This window comes from Solanum verrucosum, unplaced genomic scaffold, assembly GCF_900185275.1.
Source record: "Solanum verrucosum unplaced genomic scaffold, falcon-dt-bn FXZP01000182.1, whole genome shotgun sequence".
NCBI lineage: Eukaryota > Viridiplantae > Streptophyta > Magnoliopsida > Solanales > Solanaceae > Solanum > Solanum verrucosum.
Genome location: NW_026020378.1, coordinates 1,588,660 through 1,608,608, shown reverse-complemented (window position 1 = coordinate 1,608,608; position 19,949 = coordinate 1,588,660). Strand labels below are relative to the sequence as shown.

Below are 19,949 nucleotides of genomic sequence, written 5' to 3'. Positions count from 1 at the left end.
ATAACTTATTTCACCTTCTACTCAACATAAAATTATACTACATATATTTCCTTATAAATTATGTGACTATTATTTATGTAGAATTACTAAAACACAACACCATATAAAATTACTATATGAATACAATAAAATCATAACAAATTAATACTCGGTAAATTAATAATCTCTCTATAATATTATTTTTCTGCAGTCTCAACTTGGGCCAATGAAAAAGTCACCCATTTCGATAAGAAAATAAGATAATACATTTTTGGAAGCCCCCATATAATGGTCCCATTAATATTATAAATTAATAATTATTTAAAAGTACAAATATATCTAAGACAATTTAGTGAAATATGATTATATTGTGTTTTGTTTTTTGTTAAAATTTTAATCTAGTTGAAACTTATCTCTAACTTTTTCTTATTTCATCCAAAAGTTCAGGTGTTGTCTTTTCGAATTGCACCATAAAATTGTGAAAAGTTTCTAGATGCGATAAGTGCTTCTTACGCCAAAGGTATTGTATCATCTTTAACTTAATCATCAACATTGTTTTTTTCGGTGGTATCCACAACTTCTTTTAAGCTCTGGACCTATGAACATGTATAATTTTTACCCGGGTAATCCAACAGGTTATTGACGTCCATTTTATTGCGGTAACCATATTCATTAATCATGACCTCAAGTTCATGAGTAACGTTTTGACAAGTGGGTTCTTTCATTTTATTTTTTTTGAGATTTCATCTCCCAATGAATTTTGCAGTGTCGAAAACAATTTGCTATTATCTCTTGCTGAATATTCGCCGTCCAAGCCGGGATTGCAAAATTGACAACATCCAAAACACTTATCTTTTTAGTGAATTGTTTAACAAAAAATATATTACAATGAATCATACACATACATTGTACTTTATGTAATGAATTTATTTTTTTAATGTGAATTCAATAATATGATACATAATTTAGTAAGATACAATGATTTTGATGTATTCATTGTGCTTTATGTATAATAACTTTTTTTAATGTGAATTTAATAACTATGATACATAAATTAGTAAAATACAACAATTTTGAAGTGATCAAAATCAACCATCATTGAATATCAAAACACTCATTAATAATATCTCTACAAGATAATAATAATATTTCATGATTCCACCTTATATTAATTAAGTGAGGTTTAGTGTAACTTTTACACGACATTTAAAACATGCCAATCAAATATTGAATAAAATTAAGAGAGAAATATTGAAAATACCCTTAAACTCTGCACAAATTATTAATTTCATCCCCAAACTATTGACAGCCTAAAGAAATATTGAAAAACCCTTAAACTCTGCACAAATTATTAGTTTCATTCCCAAACTATTGACAGCCTAAAAAACATTTCTTTACTTGAACTTAACTGAACTACAAGTTTAGGGGTGTTTTCAATACTTTTCTCAAATTTTTATTAAAAGCATCATGTTCCTACAAGAGTTTGAAGCCACTTGTTATGTCATATGACAAATCGGAAGTATATAAATTTAATTAGTCAAGTAAATAAATAATTTTAAGATTATTAATAGTTCAGATATAAAATTAATAATTTTCATCAGATTCAGAAGCATTTTTTACATCAATAACTTTCATATATTAGATTGAGCTCTACCCCGCTACCAAACAACCCGTTAAGGTAATAACAGGGAAAATTTGACCCTTTTAACCTTTTAAAAAAAACGGTGTTGCTATTTCTCTTTCTCTTGGCAAAGCCAGAGTTGAGAGAGATCTCATCGGCTTTATACTTTTTGGAGAGATCTCATCCTTTTTCCTTTCAGTTTCAGATCTCTGTATCTTTTTCCAGAATTTTGAATCAGATTTTACTTATTGGGTAGATTCAGCCATGGATTTCATGAAGGTCTTCGATCAAACGGTCCGCGAAATGTAAGCTTTTTCTTTTGCCAAGTTATCATCTTTTGCTTAAAGCTGTGAATTAGTAGTATCCACTTGTAATTTTTTTGAAATCAATTAATTGTTTTATGTGTCAATTTTTACCAGAAAGAGGGAGGTGAATTTGAAAGTATTGAAAGTCCCTGAGATCGAGCAGAAGGTAAATAAAAAATTCACTTTTTCTGAGTATCTTGGTTGGTATTAGCTCATTGTGACTATGCAGTGACTGATTAATTAAGTTGAATGATGCACACTAGTTCTGAAGTAAAATTTTTGTTTTCATAGTTGTTGAGTAGAAAATGTAGAGAATAGTACTACAGGATCAAGCCACGGAACTACCTAAGAATACACAAAGAATCCTATGGGGTTGAACCATAGAAATGAGATACAATGCTATAAACTTCTTATTTGGCCGGATCTCTGATCTCTGTCGTAATTGTGCCTCAGAATTCTATCTGCTGTTTGCTAATATTCTTAACTACCTACTTATTTGATCGTGTGTTGGAACCCAAAAAATGAAGTTTAGTGGGCTAAATGTCATCATGAAAGCATCACCACAGTTGTGCTCTTTGCTATGTGTTTTAACTTTGCATAGCTCAGGCTTACTTTTTGGTCTAGGCATATGCTGGCGAGTATCCTTAAGCTAGGCTTCTTATAGAAAGGAGGGGCGTAGAAGTAGATTGGATGTTAGGGCTTACTACTTTGGACTCTCTTCAATTCATTTTCTGTCACTGGTTTGAAGGATGATGTGATTATTTCAACACGGTACTAGGTATTGGATGCTACTGACGATGAGCCATGGGGCCCTCATGGTACTGCTTTGGCTGAGATAGCACAGGCCACAAAAAAATTGTACGACTTAGCCATTGTATTTTCTTGATTCAGTTGGGTAATTATTTGTGTGCGTCTTTTCTTCAGCTGGTTGATCTATTGAGGTATTTTGCAGCTCCGAGTGTCAGATGGTCATGAATGTGCTCTGGACAAGATTGACTGAAACTGGAAAGAACTGGCGTTATGTCTATAAGGTAGAACTGTACTTTTTATGGCATCAACTTTCATAGCTAAGAGAGTTAAAACTTAAGTACTTCAAACAAAACAAAAAGATTGCAAAAAGTTAAACTTCCAACGGTCAACTTTGTTGTCTCTTTCGAGTTTCTATTCTTACAACTTTTCAAACGATCTCTTATTTAAATAGCAATGGAATTAATTTTTGTACCAGTCATTGGCTGTTATAGAGTACTTGGTGGCGCATGGAGCTGAACGTGCAATTGATGACATCATAGAACATACCTATCAGATCTCTGTACGTAAAATTCATGTTATTTTCTCAATTTTTTTTTCATTTTCCATCACCAATACATAGAGCTTTTTCCTAGTTTTACGAAACACGTATGGTCAAATACTTTCTCCCTTTATATCGTACGTATTTATCATTTCAATTTTTTGCACAAGTCTCTCACAACTTTCGAGTATGTTGAGCCAAATGGTAAGGATGTGGGAATTAATGTGAGGAAGAAGGCGGAAAATGTTGTGGCATTATTAAATAACAAAGAGAAGATACAAGAGGTTAGGAGTAAAGCTACTGCAAATCGTGAGAAGTAAGTATATTATTTCAGGTCTGACTTTCATTTTGATTACTCAAGAGTACCTGAAAACTGTAGTTGCATAATTACATGCTAATGGTATCAGATGCCACCTTTTAGGTACGTTGGACTATCATCTTCCGGAATAACATATAAGGCAAGCTCTGCCTCTTTTAGTAGCAGCAGAAGCGGCTTTCAGAGTAGTGAACGATATGGAGGTTTTGGAAATAAAAGCGATGGTGATTCATTTAAGGATAGTTATAATGAAAAGGATCGATATGATGAAGATAAGGTTGATCAAAGTACTTTTAAGCCAAAGAAGGGATCCTCTCGCTATGGCAGGTCTGTACACCTGGCTCCATTAGCTTATTTATTTGTATCATTGAATTTTCTTAAAATAAGTGTAGCTGACTTCCTTTATCCTGCACTGACTTTATGCGATAGCTGATTAACCACGAGGTTTTTACATGAAAAGGACTCACATTTGGTGTTACACTGAATATGTTGTTTTTGTAGACTCACATTTGGGGATTATGGGTCTAAGACAGTTCATGCTTTCACGTAATTGCTGAACCTGTTAACTGGTGATGCATAACCATTCAACTAACATACTCTTTTAAAGCTGATTGCCGAAGAATGTAACATATATACCAGGAAAATGGGAAAAAATTACATTGCTGGTGGTGCATAAACTGAGGATACGTGTTACCATGTTCTCAGATGTTCATGTTGCTAGCACAAACTTTTGCTCTATGTAGTTTCTGCTTCTTCTAGAAAAAGAAAGTTCTCTATGTTATCACTTCTCTATATTTGCCTTGAAGGACCCATGTCAAAACAAGCGTGAAGGGTGCTGTACTTTTGTTGGGGATCAGGAGAGGAGTTGGGGTGGCGTGTGGTGGGGGAATAAGGATAAGTGCTGCTTATGGATCCTTTAGACTACACTAAAGTGTTAATAGACAAATCTTATGGACCCTTTTAGCTACATTGAAGAATAAGAAATTGAGTAGTGGGATGTCTGTGACAGATATTCGCACATGAGTTACTGTTAGTTGAAGATTAAATACTTGTATATGAGTCCACATAATGTAGGCTCCTTGTACTTTGACAAAGTGGCTCTAACTGTCAAGGCACCTGACAGTACCCTCTGACTAGGCAAAATAATGGGTTTTTCTTAGTTAGTTCATGCTACAAAACAATTAGGACCCTTTTGGCCATAGATTTCCCAAGTAAAATTTGGGAAAAAATTTGGCAAATAGTGTTTGTCCATACAAGTTGCCATTATTTGGAAAATATTTTTGGCAAATAACCCAAATTTCTAAATACTAGTAGTTGTTTGCGCTGTATTACATATTTTTTTTACGTGAACACCAAAGTAGTGATGCAATATTCAGTGAATATGGTAGTGATGATACGGTTGTAGATGAAAATGATGAACAATCGGCTCAGGGTAACAAAGTCATGTGCTTTGTCTACTTCACGATGTATGGAATGATGCTTGTTGCACTCACTCCAAACTACCACATTGCTCTAGTGTCATGGACACTACTTGTTATTTGTTGCAACGAAAATCCAATTGACTTGTAATACATACTTATGGTTAGTTTTGATAGTTTTTAAAAGTTATGGGTATAAATCATATTTTTCTAAAAAAGTGAGATATGTTTCCCAAATACTATGGCCAAACACATGGTGAAATTTCACCCAAATAATATTTGAAAATCTATGGCCAAACACTAGCTTAGTTGTGATGGGGGAAGCCCTTTTAGTTGACCATGGCAGCACTTGTGGAAGTCCAAGGCTCCTTACAAGGTTTGTTGCTTTATGGGGTCGGTTACTCATGAGGCGTTCCTGTCTGAAATCAATCTTCAGAAAAGAGGTTGTCATTATGTAGTAGTTATGTATAACAGTGAAGGGGTATTGCAGCCATCTCTTTCTATATTGCTCTGTAGCAAGTCAGTTATGGTCACTGTTTTTTAACTTATTCAAGATACCATTCACCATGCCTCATTCAGTGAGGGAGCTACTGACCATCTAGAGTACTGAAGGAATTAGGAAGCCTGCCAGGAAGATTTGAAAAACAATATCAGCTTGTGTTTGCTGGGTGTGGTGGAAAAAAAGAAATGCAAGATGTTTTGAAGGGAAAACTAATAAGGTGCATAAGATTAAGTCTAATGTTTATTGCTTTTGGCTTTTTGGTTTAATCTACAACATATTAAAGATGAAATTAGCATAGTGGATTCATAGACCTGCTTACAACATGTACCCCTGGCCAGTAATCAACAGGGAGGAGCAACAAGATTTACAGAAACCTTTTGAAGAAGATGAGGTCCTGAAAAGGCTCAAGGCATGTGCTATAGACAAGGCACCGGGTCCAGATGGGTATACTATGGGTTTCTTTGTGAAGTGTTGGGAGATTCTAAAGGGGGATGTGATGGCTACTATCCGGAAGTTCCATTCTCAGGAAGTTTTTGAAAAGAGCCTTAATGCAACTTACATTGCACTCATTCCAAAGAAGAATGGAGCCAAAGAATTGAGAGATTTTAGACCAATCAGTCTGATTGGAAGTGTCTACAAACTAATTTCCAAAATTCTTACAGAAAGGCTAAAGAAGGTGATGCCTTTCCATCAGAATGAAGTGTTTGAAAGATCCTTGAATGCCACTTTTGTGGTATTAATCCCCAAGAAGCTCGGAGCTGCGGAACTCAAGGATTTTAGGCCAATAAGTTTGATTGGTGGAATGTACAAAATCATCGCTAAGCTGATCACCGAGAGAATGAAAACAGTGATGGGGAGACTGATTGATGAGCACCAAATGGCTTTTTTGAAGGACAGACAAATAATGGATGCCTCTTTGTTGGCAAATGAGCTGGTGGACTCCAGGGAAAAACAAAAGATACCAGGTATCCTATGCAAATTGGATATAGAGAAGGCATATGATCATGTCAACTGGAACTACCTCTGGAAAGTTCTGAGTGAAATGGGGTTTGGGAGGAAATGGGTGAATTGGATCAAGTTTTGCGTGTCAACAGTGAAGTTCTCAATCATTATAAATGGGAGTCCTGAAGGTTTTTTTCAATCACAAAGGGGATTGAGACAAGGAGATCCCATGTCTCCTTTCTTATTTCTCCTAGCAATGGAGGGACTCAACTACATGGTCAAAAAGGCAAATGAAATGGGGTGGATAAGAGGTTTTGGTGCACACACAAACAGAGCCAATAATATGGAGGTCACACACCTTCTCTATGCGGACGACTCTTTAGTGTTTTGTGGTGCAGAAGTGTCGCAAATTAGACATTTAAGGGCAATACTAACCATTTTTGAAGGCATATCAGGACTACATGTAAACTGGCAGAAGAGTTGTTTGTTCCCGGTTAATCAAGTAAATGACATGCAAGGCCTTGCCGACAACCTGGGCTGCCAAGTAGCTTCTCTTCCCACCAAATACCTGGGGATGCCCCTGGGCGCCAAGAACAAAAAATTGGAAGTATGGAGTGAAGTTCTGGAGAGAAGTGAAAGAAAGCTGACAAGGTGGAAGAGTCAATATATATCCCTGGGAGGTAGATTGACTCTCATAAAATCAGTTCTGGATGCACTTCCGACTTATATGCTAAGTCTTTTCCCACTACCAAAAAGTATTGGAAAGAAACTCAACAAGCTGAGAAGGGTCTTCCTCTGGCAAGGAAATAAAGAGAAGCAAGGATACAACCTGGTTAAATGGGAAGAGGTGACAATGAGCAAAGCACAAGGAGGTCTGGGCATTAAGAAATTGAGTACTCAGAACACTAGCCTGCTGCAAAAATGGTTGTGGAGATTCTGTTGTGAAGATATGGCATTATGGAGGAGGTTTATTGCAGAGAAATATGACCTACAAAGCAACTGGATAACTGAAGAGGTGAATGGCACCTTTGGGTGCTCTGTATGGAAAACCATCAGGAGGATGTGGCCTGATTTCAGTGCAAAGGTGACCTTCAGAGTGGGGAATGGTTTGAAGACCAGTTTCTGGAACGAGACCTGGTTAGGTGACGTAAATCTGAGGATACTTTTTCCCGATCTGTACATTATCAGTCTACAGCAGAATGACACTATAGCGCAAATGTGGACCCCTCAAGGTTGGGACCTTATGTTCAGATGGCTCTAAATGATTGGGAGGTTGGAAGAGTAGCAGACCTACTGCATGCTTTAAACTTGTTTCCAGGCACTGTTACAGAGCCGGACAAACCAGTTTGGAGACTGCATAGCAGAGGGGTTTTTACAGTTAAATCATGCTATTGGGAGAGGAATACCAATCATCTCCTGACAACAGTTTGGCCTTGGAAATTAATTTGGAAAATTAAGGTTCCTTTAAAAGTTGCATGTTTCACTTGGTTGGTAATTAGAAGAGCTTGTCTCACCCATGAAGTGCTACAAAGAAGAGGTATACAGATCTGTTCAAAGTGCTACATGTGCGGACAGAAGGCTGAAGTAAATGGTCATTTGTTTCTGCATTGCAAGATAGCTACAGATCTGTGGAACATGTTCGTTTGTATACTCAGGGTTAACTGGACAATGCCCAGAACCACTTTTGAGGTCCTAACACACTGGCAAGGAATCGGAAAGAGAGGATCAAAAGAAGACTGGTGGAAAAATATCCCTGCTTGCATATGGTGGACACTATGGAAGGAAAGGAATGGGAGATGTTTTGAAGGAAAGGTTAGCAGCCCAGAGGAGATCAAGATGAAATGCCTTAGTCTTTTGTATTTTTGGTGTAAGCAAAATTTAGTGGGGGAAGTAGATAGCCTTGTGGAGTTTAAAAGCCAATTGTAAAGTTAGTTTTGTCTTTTTGGATTTGAGTATGATGGCACCCCTTGGGGGTTTGTAAATCCCACCTCATCGATTTTGATGAGGTCTTTTGTGTGAATACAAAGTTACCTATTTCAAAAAAAGGTGATGCCAAAGCTGGTTGACACTCAACAAATGGCATTTCTGAAAGGAAGACAGATCACTGATGCTGTTCTCATTGCAAATGAATGTCTTGACTCAAGAGTGAAGGATAAAATCCCAGGCATTATGTGTAAACTGGACATAGAGAAGACATATGACCATGTTAACTGGGAGTATTTGCTTGGAATTCTACATAGTATGGGTTTTGGGAGGAAGTGGATAAGATGGATAAGGTTCTGCATTAGCACTGTCAAGTTCTCAATACTAATAAATGGTTCTCCTGAAGGTTTCTTTCCGGCAAGCAGAGGCTTGAGACAAGGTGATCCACTCTCACCTTTCTTATTTTTACTAGTCATGGAAGGCCTGAACAGTATGATTAAAACAACACATAGGAATGATTGGATAAGGGGTTTTAATGTGGTCAAAGAGATGAATACTAGATTGGAAATCACCCATCCGCAATATGCAGATGACACTTTGATTTTTGTGATGCAGAAGACAGCCAACTAAAAATTCTGAGGATAGTTCTCATACTATTTGAGTCGGTATTAGGGTTGCACATTAATTGGAGAAAGAGTCACATCTTTCCAATCAATGATGTGCCCAGAATACAAAATCTGGGGGATCTTTTGGGTGGAGAAATAGGGCAGTTACCAGCAACATACTTGGGTATGCCTTTGGGTGCCAATAGCAAATCCAAAGAGATATGGAATGGAGTAGTGGAAAGATGTGAGAAAAGATTGTCTAGGTGGAAGTCTCAATATTTATCAAGAGGTGGTAGATTAGTGCTGATTAACTCAGTCCTGGATGCATTACCAACTTACTTAATGTCAGTTTTTCCCCTTCCAGCAAAGGTGGAAGAAAGAATTGATGCTTTGAGAAGGAATTTTTTGTGGCACGGTGAGAAGGAATATAAAGGTTTCCACCTAGTCGAATGGAAGACACTGCTACTATCCAAGAAGCAGGGAGGACTGGCAATCAAAAATCTTAGAAAGCAGAACAAAAGTCTTCTCATGAAGTGGTTGTGGAGATTTCCTTTAGAAGATCAATCTTTGTGGGGTAGGGTGATCCAGGCCAAATATGGGAAGGAAGGACCCTGGAAGACTAAGGAAGTGACATCCACATATGGAACCAGTTTGTGGAGATCAATTAGAAACTTATGGCATGATTTCTATGCAAAAACTGAATGTAATGTGAACAATGGGAGGAAGATCAGGTTTTGGGAAGATAACTGGTTAGGGAATGGAAGCCTCAAACGCTTGTTCCCGGATATTCATCACCTGAACCAACAATAAGAGTCGACTCTTTATGAAGTTTGGTCTGAACATGGATGGAACCTTACCTACAGAAGACTAATGCAAGACTGGGAGGTGGAAAGATTGGCTGAATTTTATGGAACACTTGATCAGTTCTTAGGATTCAAGGATGGAGAAGACACTCTTAAATGGAAATGTCATAATAAAGGTTTATTCACTGTCAGTTCTGCATATAGAATTATGAATCAGATGGGATCCCAAGTTAACTGCCTTGGAAGCTTATATGGAAGGTTAAAATACCATATAAAGTGGTAGTTTTTACTTGGTTGGTGGTGAAAGAGGCTGTACTTACACAAGAGAATCTTATGAAGAGGGGAATACAAATGTGCCCAAGATGCTGTTTCTGTGAGCAGGTTGCAGAGACAATTAATCATCTGTTCTTACATTGTAAAGTGGTTGGCCAACTGTGGAATTTGTTTACTAGCTTCAGAGGTATAAGTTGGACTGTTCCAGGGAGAACATGACAGGCTCTAGAAAGCTGGAATATGGAGGGCAGTGGCAGCACAGACAAGAGTAGATGGAAAATTGTCCCAGCTGTTATTTGGTGGACCATATGGAAAGAAAGGAATTCTAGGAATTTTGATAACAAGAGCAGCCCTCTGCACAAGATTAAAATGAACTGCATTATCACTTTTTGCTATTGGTGTAGTTCAGAGTATATAGATGACCCTGTGGCTATTGTAGACATTCTAGGGTCCTTATAAAGATGAAAGGAGGATCTAGGGATAGTTTCTCTTTTTTCTTCTTTTCTTTTCTTTATCTTTTGTTTATGCCCGACACACATGTGTGGAGGGACGATATGATGTAAATTTTGGATACCAGCTTTGAGCTGATGATTGATATACAAATGTTACCTTTATCAAAAAAAAACTTTGCAAATTGTACTAGCATTTTTTTTTTGAAACGGGTAGGGTTGTATTCTTCAGCATTAAGACACCAAAAGTTATTAATAAGCAACTAATAAACTGATGCAAAGTAGGGAAATATACTGGAGTATTTCAACTTATTGGAACCAGCAGCTTAAAAACAAGCTCAGAATGGATAGTTAAACCAAATATACTGGAGTATTTCACTGGCTTCAGGTATTAAATGACTGAAGAAACTTAAACCAAATAATGTCAATATATCACAATAGATAGTTAAATCTTAACATGAACCCTCAAATAGGATAGCATATGCATATATATCTATAATAGCCTCTTGATAAAGGAATACACTGCTACATTTAAAGATTTCAAAAGGACCACACATTTAAACAAAATGAGTGAATACATTATTACATAGCTTGTCCATACCCATTTTTTACTTCAGAACAACAAGCAGGACCATAAAGGAAGGAAATCAGAAACAGCCTACCTACAGTATGCACTATTTATACAATAAAGACAGAACTAGCAGCTGGCTCCAAAGCTAAAATCAACATTTTTAATGCTTTAAACAAAGGATATGCTAAAAGTAAGGGTAAAACTAGAGTACTAGACAGGCAGTGACCATTCAACCTTCCACCCTTGAAGCATTTATCTCAACAAGAAGACCAAAACTAGGTGATTAAATACTAGAGCAAGATTATGGCAGAGAAGGATAAATTTCATGTTAACATTCTATAGACTTTATCACATTTAGATAGATTAGAACAACACAAATTTTTACTAAAAGAAAAAAGAAAAAAAAGAGAGAACTAGAAAGCATTCAAATAAACTATTCTACTTGACAAAACTATAAATTATCCTCACACATTTTGAATCAAGACTTGCAAAAAAAAGTTGTATACAGGAGCTAAGTTTAAAAAGGGTTTAAAGACGCATCATAGTCATTTATAGCCAACACATGATAATAACATTTAATCATGATGATGTTGACATGAAAATAAGCTAATTTAATCACCATGGTCATTCGTGTGGACAAATAGGAAGAATGTAACAGATATTAAACACCTGAATGCTGCGAACTTTTCCCAAAATGCAACATAATTTGCCTAAAGTGTCGCAATCACTGGGCCTCAACTCTATCCCAAAAGACACAAATATGACAAATAGCAACAAAAGATAGCAGCAACTAAACAGTGAATCCATAACTCATCTTCTATCAAATAACATCCTATAGAAGCAACATTTGATCAAAAGACGAAAGAGCTTCAAGCAGATTCGCACAAGGTTAAGACAGGTTTTTTGAAAGAACTTGTAATAAATCTAAGGCTTAACTGGAACACAAAATGAAGTGAAGGGAAGGATAAGATGCACAACAGAGTTCATAAAGGAAACTAAGCTTCCCATAATTTGAAACAGAAACGAGATTCATTAAAATCTAAAATAATGACATTTCTTACGAGAAAAAGAACTACATGGTTAATCTACATTTTTAAAACTACATGTCATAGAAAGTCGTGATGTAGCCGAATGTAGCTATACCCTTCATGATGCAAAGACTAAATAAATTTTGGATAAACCCACACTTTAGTTGAACAATACAACATCTAACACTAATATGGGGGATTGAGCTCCCAAACCAATTTAAACTGAAGAAGAGAATAAGCAAGGATGTCAAGTTGTTTTAACTTAGATTGCTACTTAAACTATTCATAAACATGATTGAGTATAAAGAAGGAAAGTAAATAAAGCTTAGACTTTTAACAAAAGGAAAGTAGACAGAGATAATTAGCCCAAGCTATGTATTACCACTAAATATAGCAATTGAACCATTAATACTTAGGTTTTAACCTTAGAAAACTCAGCTTAGGAATAAAGATTTGTGATTATTTGTTTATTTTTAGCTTAATATTTCCTTTACCTAAATGATATATTGCTTTGATTGAAAGGCCACAAGACAAATCAAAACTTGTGTTCCTTATTTGTTTTGAAACACTACTTGTTACTGCTTTCCTTACACTGTCATTTGCACTTGCTCTCGAGTCTTTGGCCGTACACGCACATTGGTTCATGTGAGGGGTGTAACTTCTTTGGATTCTCTAATTTCAGAGTTGGTGCAATTAAGTTAGTGCGCCTTCTCGCAATTATTCAGCCCTACTCTTAAATATGTAGGGAAAAATTCTACTCTAGAAATAGGTCAATTGCATAGCTTTAGGAAGGACAATATAAGGTATTGTCGTTGCGTTTAGGAAACTTCCCACATGTCAATAAGTTTCTTCTTTAAAAACTCGATGACATACGTTTTGTGTGAAATTGATATGAATGATCCAAACTAAAACTCGTAACAGATTTGGAGCAAAATAAACTCATCATACCATTTACCTTCTTTCATATGAATATCAACCAAAACCCTTCAAGATATCCAAATGGTTGTTTCAGCCCCACACATCCTACAAAACTGGTGGTGAAACATCCGTGGAGCACATGGAGTCGAGGTTCGAAGGCATTTGGGTGCATTATTATCACTTTTGGGACCCGAGCCTACAGTCTTTATTAAACTGCTAATGGAGTTTTAGGATCCAAGCACAGTGACCTTTAAATTCTCAGATTTTGAGATCACTCCCACATTGGAAGAGTTTAGTAGTTTTACTGAACTATCAATCAGATGAAGGTTGCCGATAATCCCATCAGCCATATGTAAAGGTGATATTTTGATCCTCCTAGTACTACATATCTTTCCATCTTTAAGGTATGTGGAGAATGAAAAGGTAAAGTTAGAATACCTTTTTAGAAGGTATGGTCGTCTCGAAAGCTATGAGGAACATCGACAAGAATTTGTATGCACCCGTGGATAATGGGTATACATAAGGCCAAGGATCTTCGTGATGGACTTCTCGAGGGCCATGGTCTTCCTGATGAGGTTTCATTCCATTGACATCAACATTTTACCGATGGTTATGAACCTTTTTGCAAATCCACAAAGATATTCCTTGGTGCATATGATTCTTGCCAGGTATTTCGATCGTTAATCAGCATGCACGAGAGGGAATAACTTCTTAGGAGGCTGCAACTTCTTGTTACAGATCTGGGTGATAGAACACTTTTATCGTCGTGATCCACTAATAGATTACTTCATCGATGCCCGTGACAGGATTGAAAGCCACAAAGATCCTCTCAGATATTGGGAACACCGGTAGGAGAGGAAGAGTGGCGCACACTTTTGACCAACCTTACGAGAGAGGCCATCCAATGGAAATTTTCTTGGATAGGGGGATTTGTGTTTGCGAGGACTCAACACTTGTACTTTACCGAGTTGATCGGGCTAGGAGGCGTTTAACCGTATGCGCCTCTTCGAATTATGCGATAATTTGGAGTTGTCCGAGACATATCGTTGTGGTCGACCATGGCGTTACATGAGGGTGCTTGTACCTCAGTCTCACCGGTGCTGGTAAGGAACTTGCAATTGGAATGGGATTACATGATTGAGTTGAGTATAGAAAATGGAAGTTGTTGTATGCCGGAGTATTACGCATGACGGATCACTGGGAGCCATATGGCTCGATCAAGTACCGAAGGGACCATTGGGTTTGCAGACAACCAGTGGGTTGATTGGGTTAGAGAAGAAATGCTTCTTCGCATGGAACTCACTACACCCATGTTCAATCAGGTGGTTGCAGGCTCTGTCGACTATTTAATACAGGTGGTTGAGGAAGAAAAAGAAGAGGATCCTGAAGAGGATCCAAAGAAGGACCCGAAGAGGATCTCGATGAAGACCTAGAAGAAGAGATGGGAGAAGACCATATGGAAGGTTCAGTATGGGCTCCAACATCTACGATCTGAGAGATGGAGGAGTGATAGACGTGTCACCTGAATTCCAGAATTTCACCCAGGGCCATATTATGATATGGGTGACGATGATGATGATGCTCCAACCTGGCCTTACATTATCTTTCTTCCTTGTACTCTATCATATCTACTCAGTGTCGTATGGCCTATCTTTTTTGTATGCCGTGTGGCCACCCTTATATTCTCGTTACTTAGACTTCTACCTGACTACCTCATTGTAAAAGCCAAGCTACCTTTGATTAATGAAGTTATGTTTGTTCTAAATCCAAAATGTGTTTAAATGGATCATTTATCAATTTGATTGCAGCGTAGGCCTACCTTTGCAAAAAGAGGCTCCATATTAGGACGCGTTTTGAATGTCGCTAAATAGGTGTATATATGTGTACGTATTTGTTACATCTTTCAATATCTCTTAAACTAATGGTTTCCCTTTTACTTCTTTTCTTTTCTTTTTTTGTTCACCATTAATTCCCAAAGAACGTTGATTTGTGTCGACTTGCAAACTAGCTAACTCACGATACAACCTTCAATCAAATGGAAAGATGACTGATAGAGACGAGTTCAACGCTGCTGCAAACATAATGATACCTATAGAGAACCTCGAGGGTTCTCAAAATATGACATTCATTCAAAATGACGAGAAAATGGCTCACATGGCACAAGAACTCGAGATCTTAAGGGAAGAATTACGTCAAGTGTGAGACTTGGCCAAACTTTCTACATTGCAATCACTTTGATTATAAATGATCCATTTAAACACATTCTGGATTTGGAACAAACATAACTTCGTTAATCAAAGGTAGCTTGGCTTTTACAATGAGGTAGGCGGGTGAACCCTAAGAAACGAAAATATAGGGGTGGCCACAAGGCATACAAAAGGGATAGGCCATATGACACTTTGAGGAAATATGATAGAGTACAAAGAAGAAAGTTAATTTAAGGCCAGGTTGGAGCATCGTCACCCATATCATAATATGGCCCTGGGTAATATTTTGGAGACTCATCATGGTTATATTCGGGTGACATGTCTATCACTCTTCCATCTCTCGGATCGTAGATGTTGGAGCCCGTTTCTGAACCTTCCCTATGGTCTTCTCCCATCTCTTCTTTTGGGTCTTCATCGGGATCCTCTTTTGGGTCCTCTTTGGGGTCCACTTCAGGATAGTCTTCCTCAACCACTTGTATTAAATAGTCGACGAAGCCTGGAACCACCTGATTGTACATGGGTGTGGTGAGTTCCATGCGAAGAAACACTTCATCTTTAACCCAATCAACCAATTAGTTGTTTGCAAACCCTATAAGCACGTCGTCCAGTTATAGGGCAGTGTAGAAACATATAGCTTTTCTCTGGCTGCACGCCTGCACCACACAAACAACATCTAGAGCTAGGGATGGCAATGGGGCGGGGGCGGGGCAGGTTGAGCTTAACCCGCAAAATTTTTAATTCACCCTGCCCGCATAACAATTGTTTTTCATTTTCAACCCGCCCTGCCCCGCCCCGCATAATTTTTTAATATTTTCTTTTTCTAGTTAAGTTTGATACTAAAATTAAAATTCATAAAAATAAATTCATTTTTTCATCAAATTGTATTAATTTAATAGATAATGAATTAAAAATTTATTTTTTAGAGGTCAATTGGGAAACATCTAAGAAATTGTATTATTTTTTATTGATCCATTTTCATTTACTATCTTGAATATTTTAGTTGCTTTAAAGAAATTATCTTAGAAATAATGTTCTATGACTCTTATAACATGTAAAAAGTTAAAACTAAGATCACATATACCCGCAACCCGGTCCGCCCCGCATTATAAAGAAACCCACCCTACACAACCTTAAACCCGGCCCGCCCCGCATCCGCCCCGCCCCATTGCCATCCCTATCTAGAGCATATATGCCATCCCCTTCCTTAAGTTTTCCGGAGTGAGCATGCTTCTCTTGCTACAAGCCAAGAAAAACATAAAAATTATAAGGGGCCTTACTCTTCCAGATGAACTTCCATGGCCACAGGTCAGATTGTGAGATTTGCCTAATCTGGTAGTCGTAGGCATAATTGACAGTGTAAACTCAGTCACTGCCAGATTTCTAGCTCAAAGTATTCTCAGATTCTTTGAAACCTTGGAATGATTCCAAAATCTTGAACAGATCCACAGCTCTTTCCCAATTCGCAATCATGTAATAATCTTCTAAAAGTGATATCCCATCCTTTTACATCTTTAGTTGATTAAAGGTTTGCATCTGGTAGAGTAGCAATGTTGTAGAAATCAGGGAAAGAGAGAACCATTCCCAAGCCAGTTTCATGCCAGAGGAGAACTTTTCTCCCATTACCTACTTTAAAGCTGACATTTCTAGCAAGAGGTGACCACAATGATCTAATAGCTTTCCAAACTCCAACCCCAATGGGGCAATTCACAGACTTTTGAATAGGTTGCTCCTTGGTCTGACCATGCTTGCTTTTGGCTCTCAAATTTGTGCCTTTAGGTGTGTTTTTTCTGTCCCTCATACTTTAAGCTGCAATACAGAGCTTGTATGAACTTTAGTTCCCTCTTAATTTATATCGTAGATAAATTTTAGCATTGCGTCGACTTAAGTTCAAAACTTGAAATAAGCTGTTTTTTCATGAATGAGTAGATTTCTTGGATGTTTTAACATGCGTCTCATTTTGCAGCAAAGTTCAAGATACTGTTTCTGCTAGTGGATCAAAGATGATTAAGAAGGTAGGTGAGCCTGAAAAATCTTCTTCACAGAGCTCAACTGTACCATCAACCAATTACGAGGAAGATTTTGACGATTTTGATCCTCGGGGTACTTCAAGTTCTAGTAAGTATCTTTTGAGGTTTCAAAGAGATTCAATTTGCAGTCTTCTATTTTGTGCTTTATAGGAGGGGCCCTCCTTGTGCAAAGTTCCCTTTAACATGTTTTATGTACAAAGATTATCTGTAAGTTCACAGATTCAAAGGTATGGGCCAAATAACTTCTTTAAATTTGCCCCTGCATGGGGGTGGGTGTGCCTACAAATTACACTATTGAAAAAGGGGTAGTAGCAGAAGTCATGTGGGTATGCCAACAAATTACGCTTTGGGGGTGTGTTCTTTTTGAATTAGGTAAAAAATAGTAAGTGCTGTTGGTTGGCTAAATGCTAAAAGTCTAACAAGTTCTCATATCTAGCTGTCCTATTATACCAGTTACAGCGATGAAGGAACTAGAGCATATTAATATACTAGTCGAAGAAAACAACAAATTATTATTCAATTTTTAAGACATTTATTTGATATAGGAGACATCTATCTTTACATTAGATCATTGCGTTGAAGTGGAGGCCTTTTGGTTTTGGATGCACCAAAAGTAAAATTTGTGTCATAAATCTCTTGGGTGGGGGATGGGAGAGGGGTAATAACGCACATTGAATGGGAGCACATATGTGTGGTCGAAAGGAAACCATTGAGGTCCTAATCCAATGTAGAATGCAACTTACACCTTGATTTCTATTTTTTGTTTCGAAATTTACCAAGCTATTTGGTTGTCAAACAGAGCCTTCTGCAGGAAGTTCTAACCAAGTAGATCTATTTGGGCAAGATTTGCTCGGTGACCTCTTGGATGTACCAACACCTGCTCCAACTGCTACATCTACAGTGAACACTGATCCATCAGAGGTTGATTTATTTGCTGATGCCACCTTTGTATCCGCAAAACCTCAAACTGAAACGGGTGTATCTTCCCAAACTGCAGTAAGAATCCATCCATCACCTTGTTAAAAATCTTACTCTGAATATTGGTTGGTTAGTTTTTAAGTAGCCATTTCTATTTTCTGCAGATGGGTGTGGATCTGTTTGCCTCCCAGCCTGCCCCTTCAGCTGCAGCTTCAACAATAGATTTCTTCGCTGCACCGGATCCTGTTATACAGTCTGATAACAAATCCTCAAAATCAGACCAAATGAATATCAACATTGTTGATCCATTTGCTTCAGTTCCACTAAATACTTTTGATAACTCTGACCCGTTTGGTTCATTTGTTTCTCATAAACCTGTACCTTTCCCCGATGAAAATACTAGTAATGGCGGGAATCATGACGCTCGTGACAAAGTAAGCAAATCGTCTGTTGAAGCTAAAACACCACCAAAGGACACATTTCAAGTCAGGTCTGGAATATGGGCTGATTCATTGAGCCGTGGGCTGATTGATCTGAATATAAGTGCACGTAAGTTCTGAACATCACTTACATTTCTGTTTAATGTTGTTGCTATTTATATTTAGTGATGTGTGTTGTTTTCTCATAAAACATTGATTCTGGAGGTGTTATGCACCAAGTTGAATCAGAGTCTTATAGTTGCTGGATTTCTTAAAACTACACTTAGAAAAATTGCACCTTGGTTTGCCCTATTGATTTCAACATACATGTCATAAATGAGTCCGTTGGATGATCTTGGTGCAACTTTCAGTGACCTGGTGGATGTAGTCAGATTAACAAGAAGTCATTGATTGGATACTCGACAATGTCAATATAAGCTCAGCCTAATAGCAATGCAGAACAGTTCTTGTCTTGTTTCCCAACACACCTGTCTCCCTAATGATAGTTGGAGTGGGCCCTGCTGGGCACAGATCAGATCCTTATCAGCTACATGAATTTAGCCAATTGTGCTCCTAATAATTTGATGGTTTGACCACACAGGTGCACATGTTTGAAAAGATGTAACGTTTTAAATGAAAAAAATTACTCATAAGTGGTATACTGAAGCTTATGTTTTGGTTGATTTTACTTTTCTGGTTACCTGATGGTATAATTACCTTTGGAACTAACTCTGTTTCCCCCCTAAACTTGCAGCCAAAAAGGTCAACCTTGCAGATGTTGGCGTAGTGGGAGGATTGACTGATGGATCAGATGAGAGAGAAAAAGGGCCAACTTCTTTTTACTCTAGCAAAGCAATGGGTCAAGGAATTGGGTATGGCAAATCTGGTTTTCCATCAGCAGCAACAGCTGGAGATGACATATTTTCAAGTCTCAACACACAAAACTATCAGTTTGGCAGCTTTCAGAAGTGAATAATTGCTTTTATCGCCCTGGCAACTCATATTTGATCACTCAGTTTCACTCAAGATATTCATTTGTGAGCTTTGACGATTGGAGACACTACATTGTGATTGTGTAAATTAGGAAAGTGACCAAATGTTGGATAACCAGCAACTATTTGAAGTACCATGCAGCTTCTTCTATGCCGATAATATCTTGTTTTGATGTTTCTTCCCCCTACTCTTGAGGAGCTTGTATCCAACTTTTCAAATCATATCTTAAAAAGCTTGTGTCATATAACAACAATAATCAGCACTTAACTCTACAGGTGGCTGTGCACACTAGTTGTACCTGTGAGAGGGTGGTAGTCATGGCGATTTATAGATATTTATGAGTGCAAATCTTCATTTAATTGCCTTCATTAAGTTTCGAGAAACCTATTATATATCCAAGATTTCTAATGCTAAAATGAATAATTTCTTCAAAAGATTAAAGAG

The 19,949-nt window shown here is 37.5% G+C and overlaps 1 protein-coding gene across 1 annotated transcript; it reads left to right on the top strand.

Moving 5' to 3' along the window:
• The first annotated feature begins 1,688 nt into the window (after nucleotides 1-1,688).
• On the top strand, nucleotides 1,689-19,947 carry LOC125838491 (clathrin interactor EPSIN 1-like). The gene is made up of 11 exons (XM_049517524.1): nucleotides 1,689-1,905; nucleotides 2,020-2,071; nucleotides 2,684-2,763; nucleotides 2,858-2,936; nucleotides 3,131-3,214; nucleotides 3,364-3,509; nucleotides 3,615-3,836; nucleotides 17,112-17,263; nucleotides 17,975-18,171; nucleotides 18,258-18,642; nucleotides 19,267-19,947. The coding sequence occupies exons 1-11, from the start codon at nucleotides 1,865-1,867 to the stop codon at nucleotides 19,482-19,484; spliced, it is 1,656 nt and encodes a 551-aa protein (XP_049373481.1). The 5' UTR covers nucleotides 1,689-1,864; the 3' UTR covers nucleotides 19,485-19,947.
• Nucleotides 19,948-19,949: the final 2 nt, after the last annotated feature.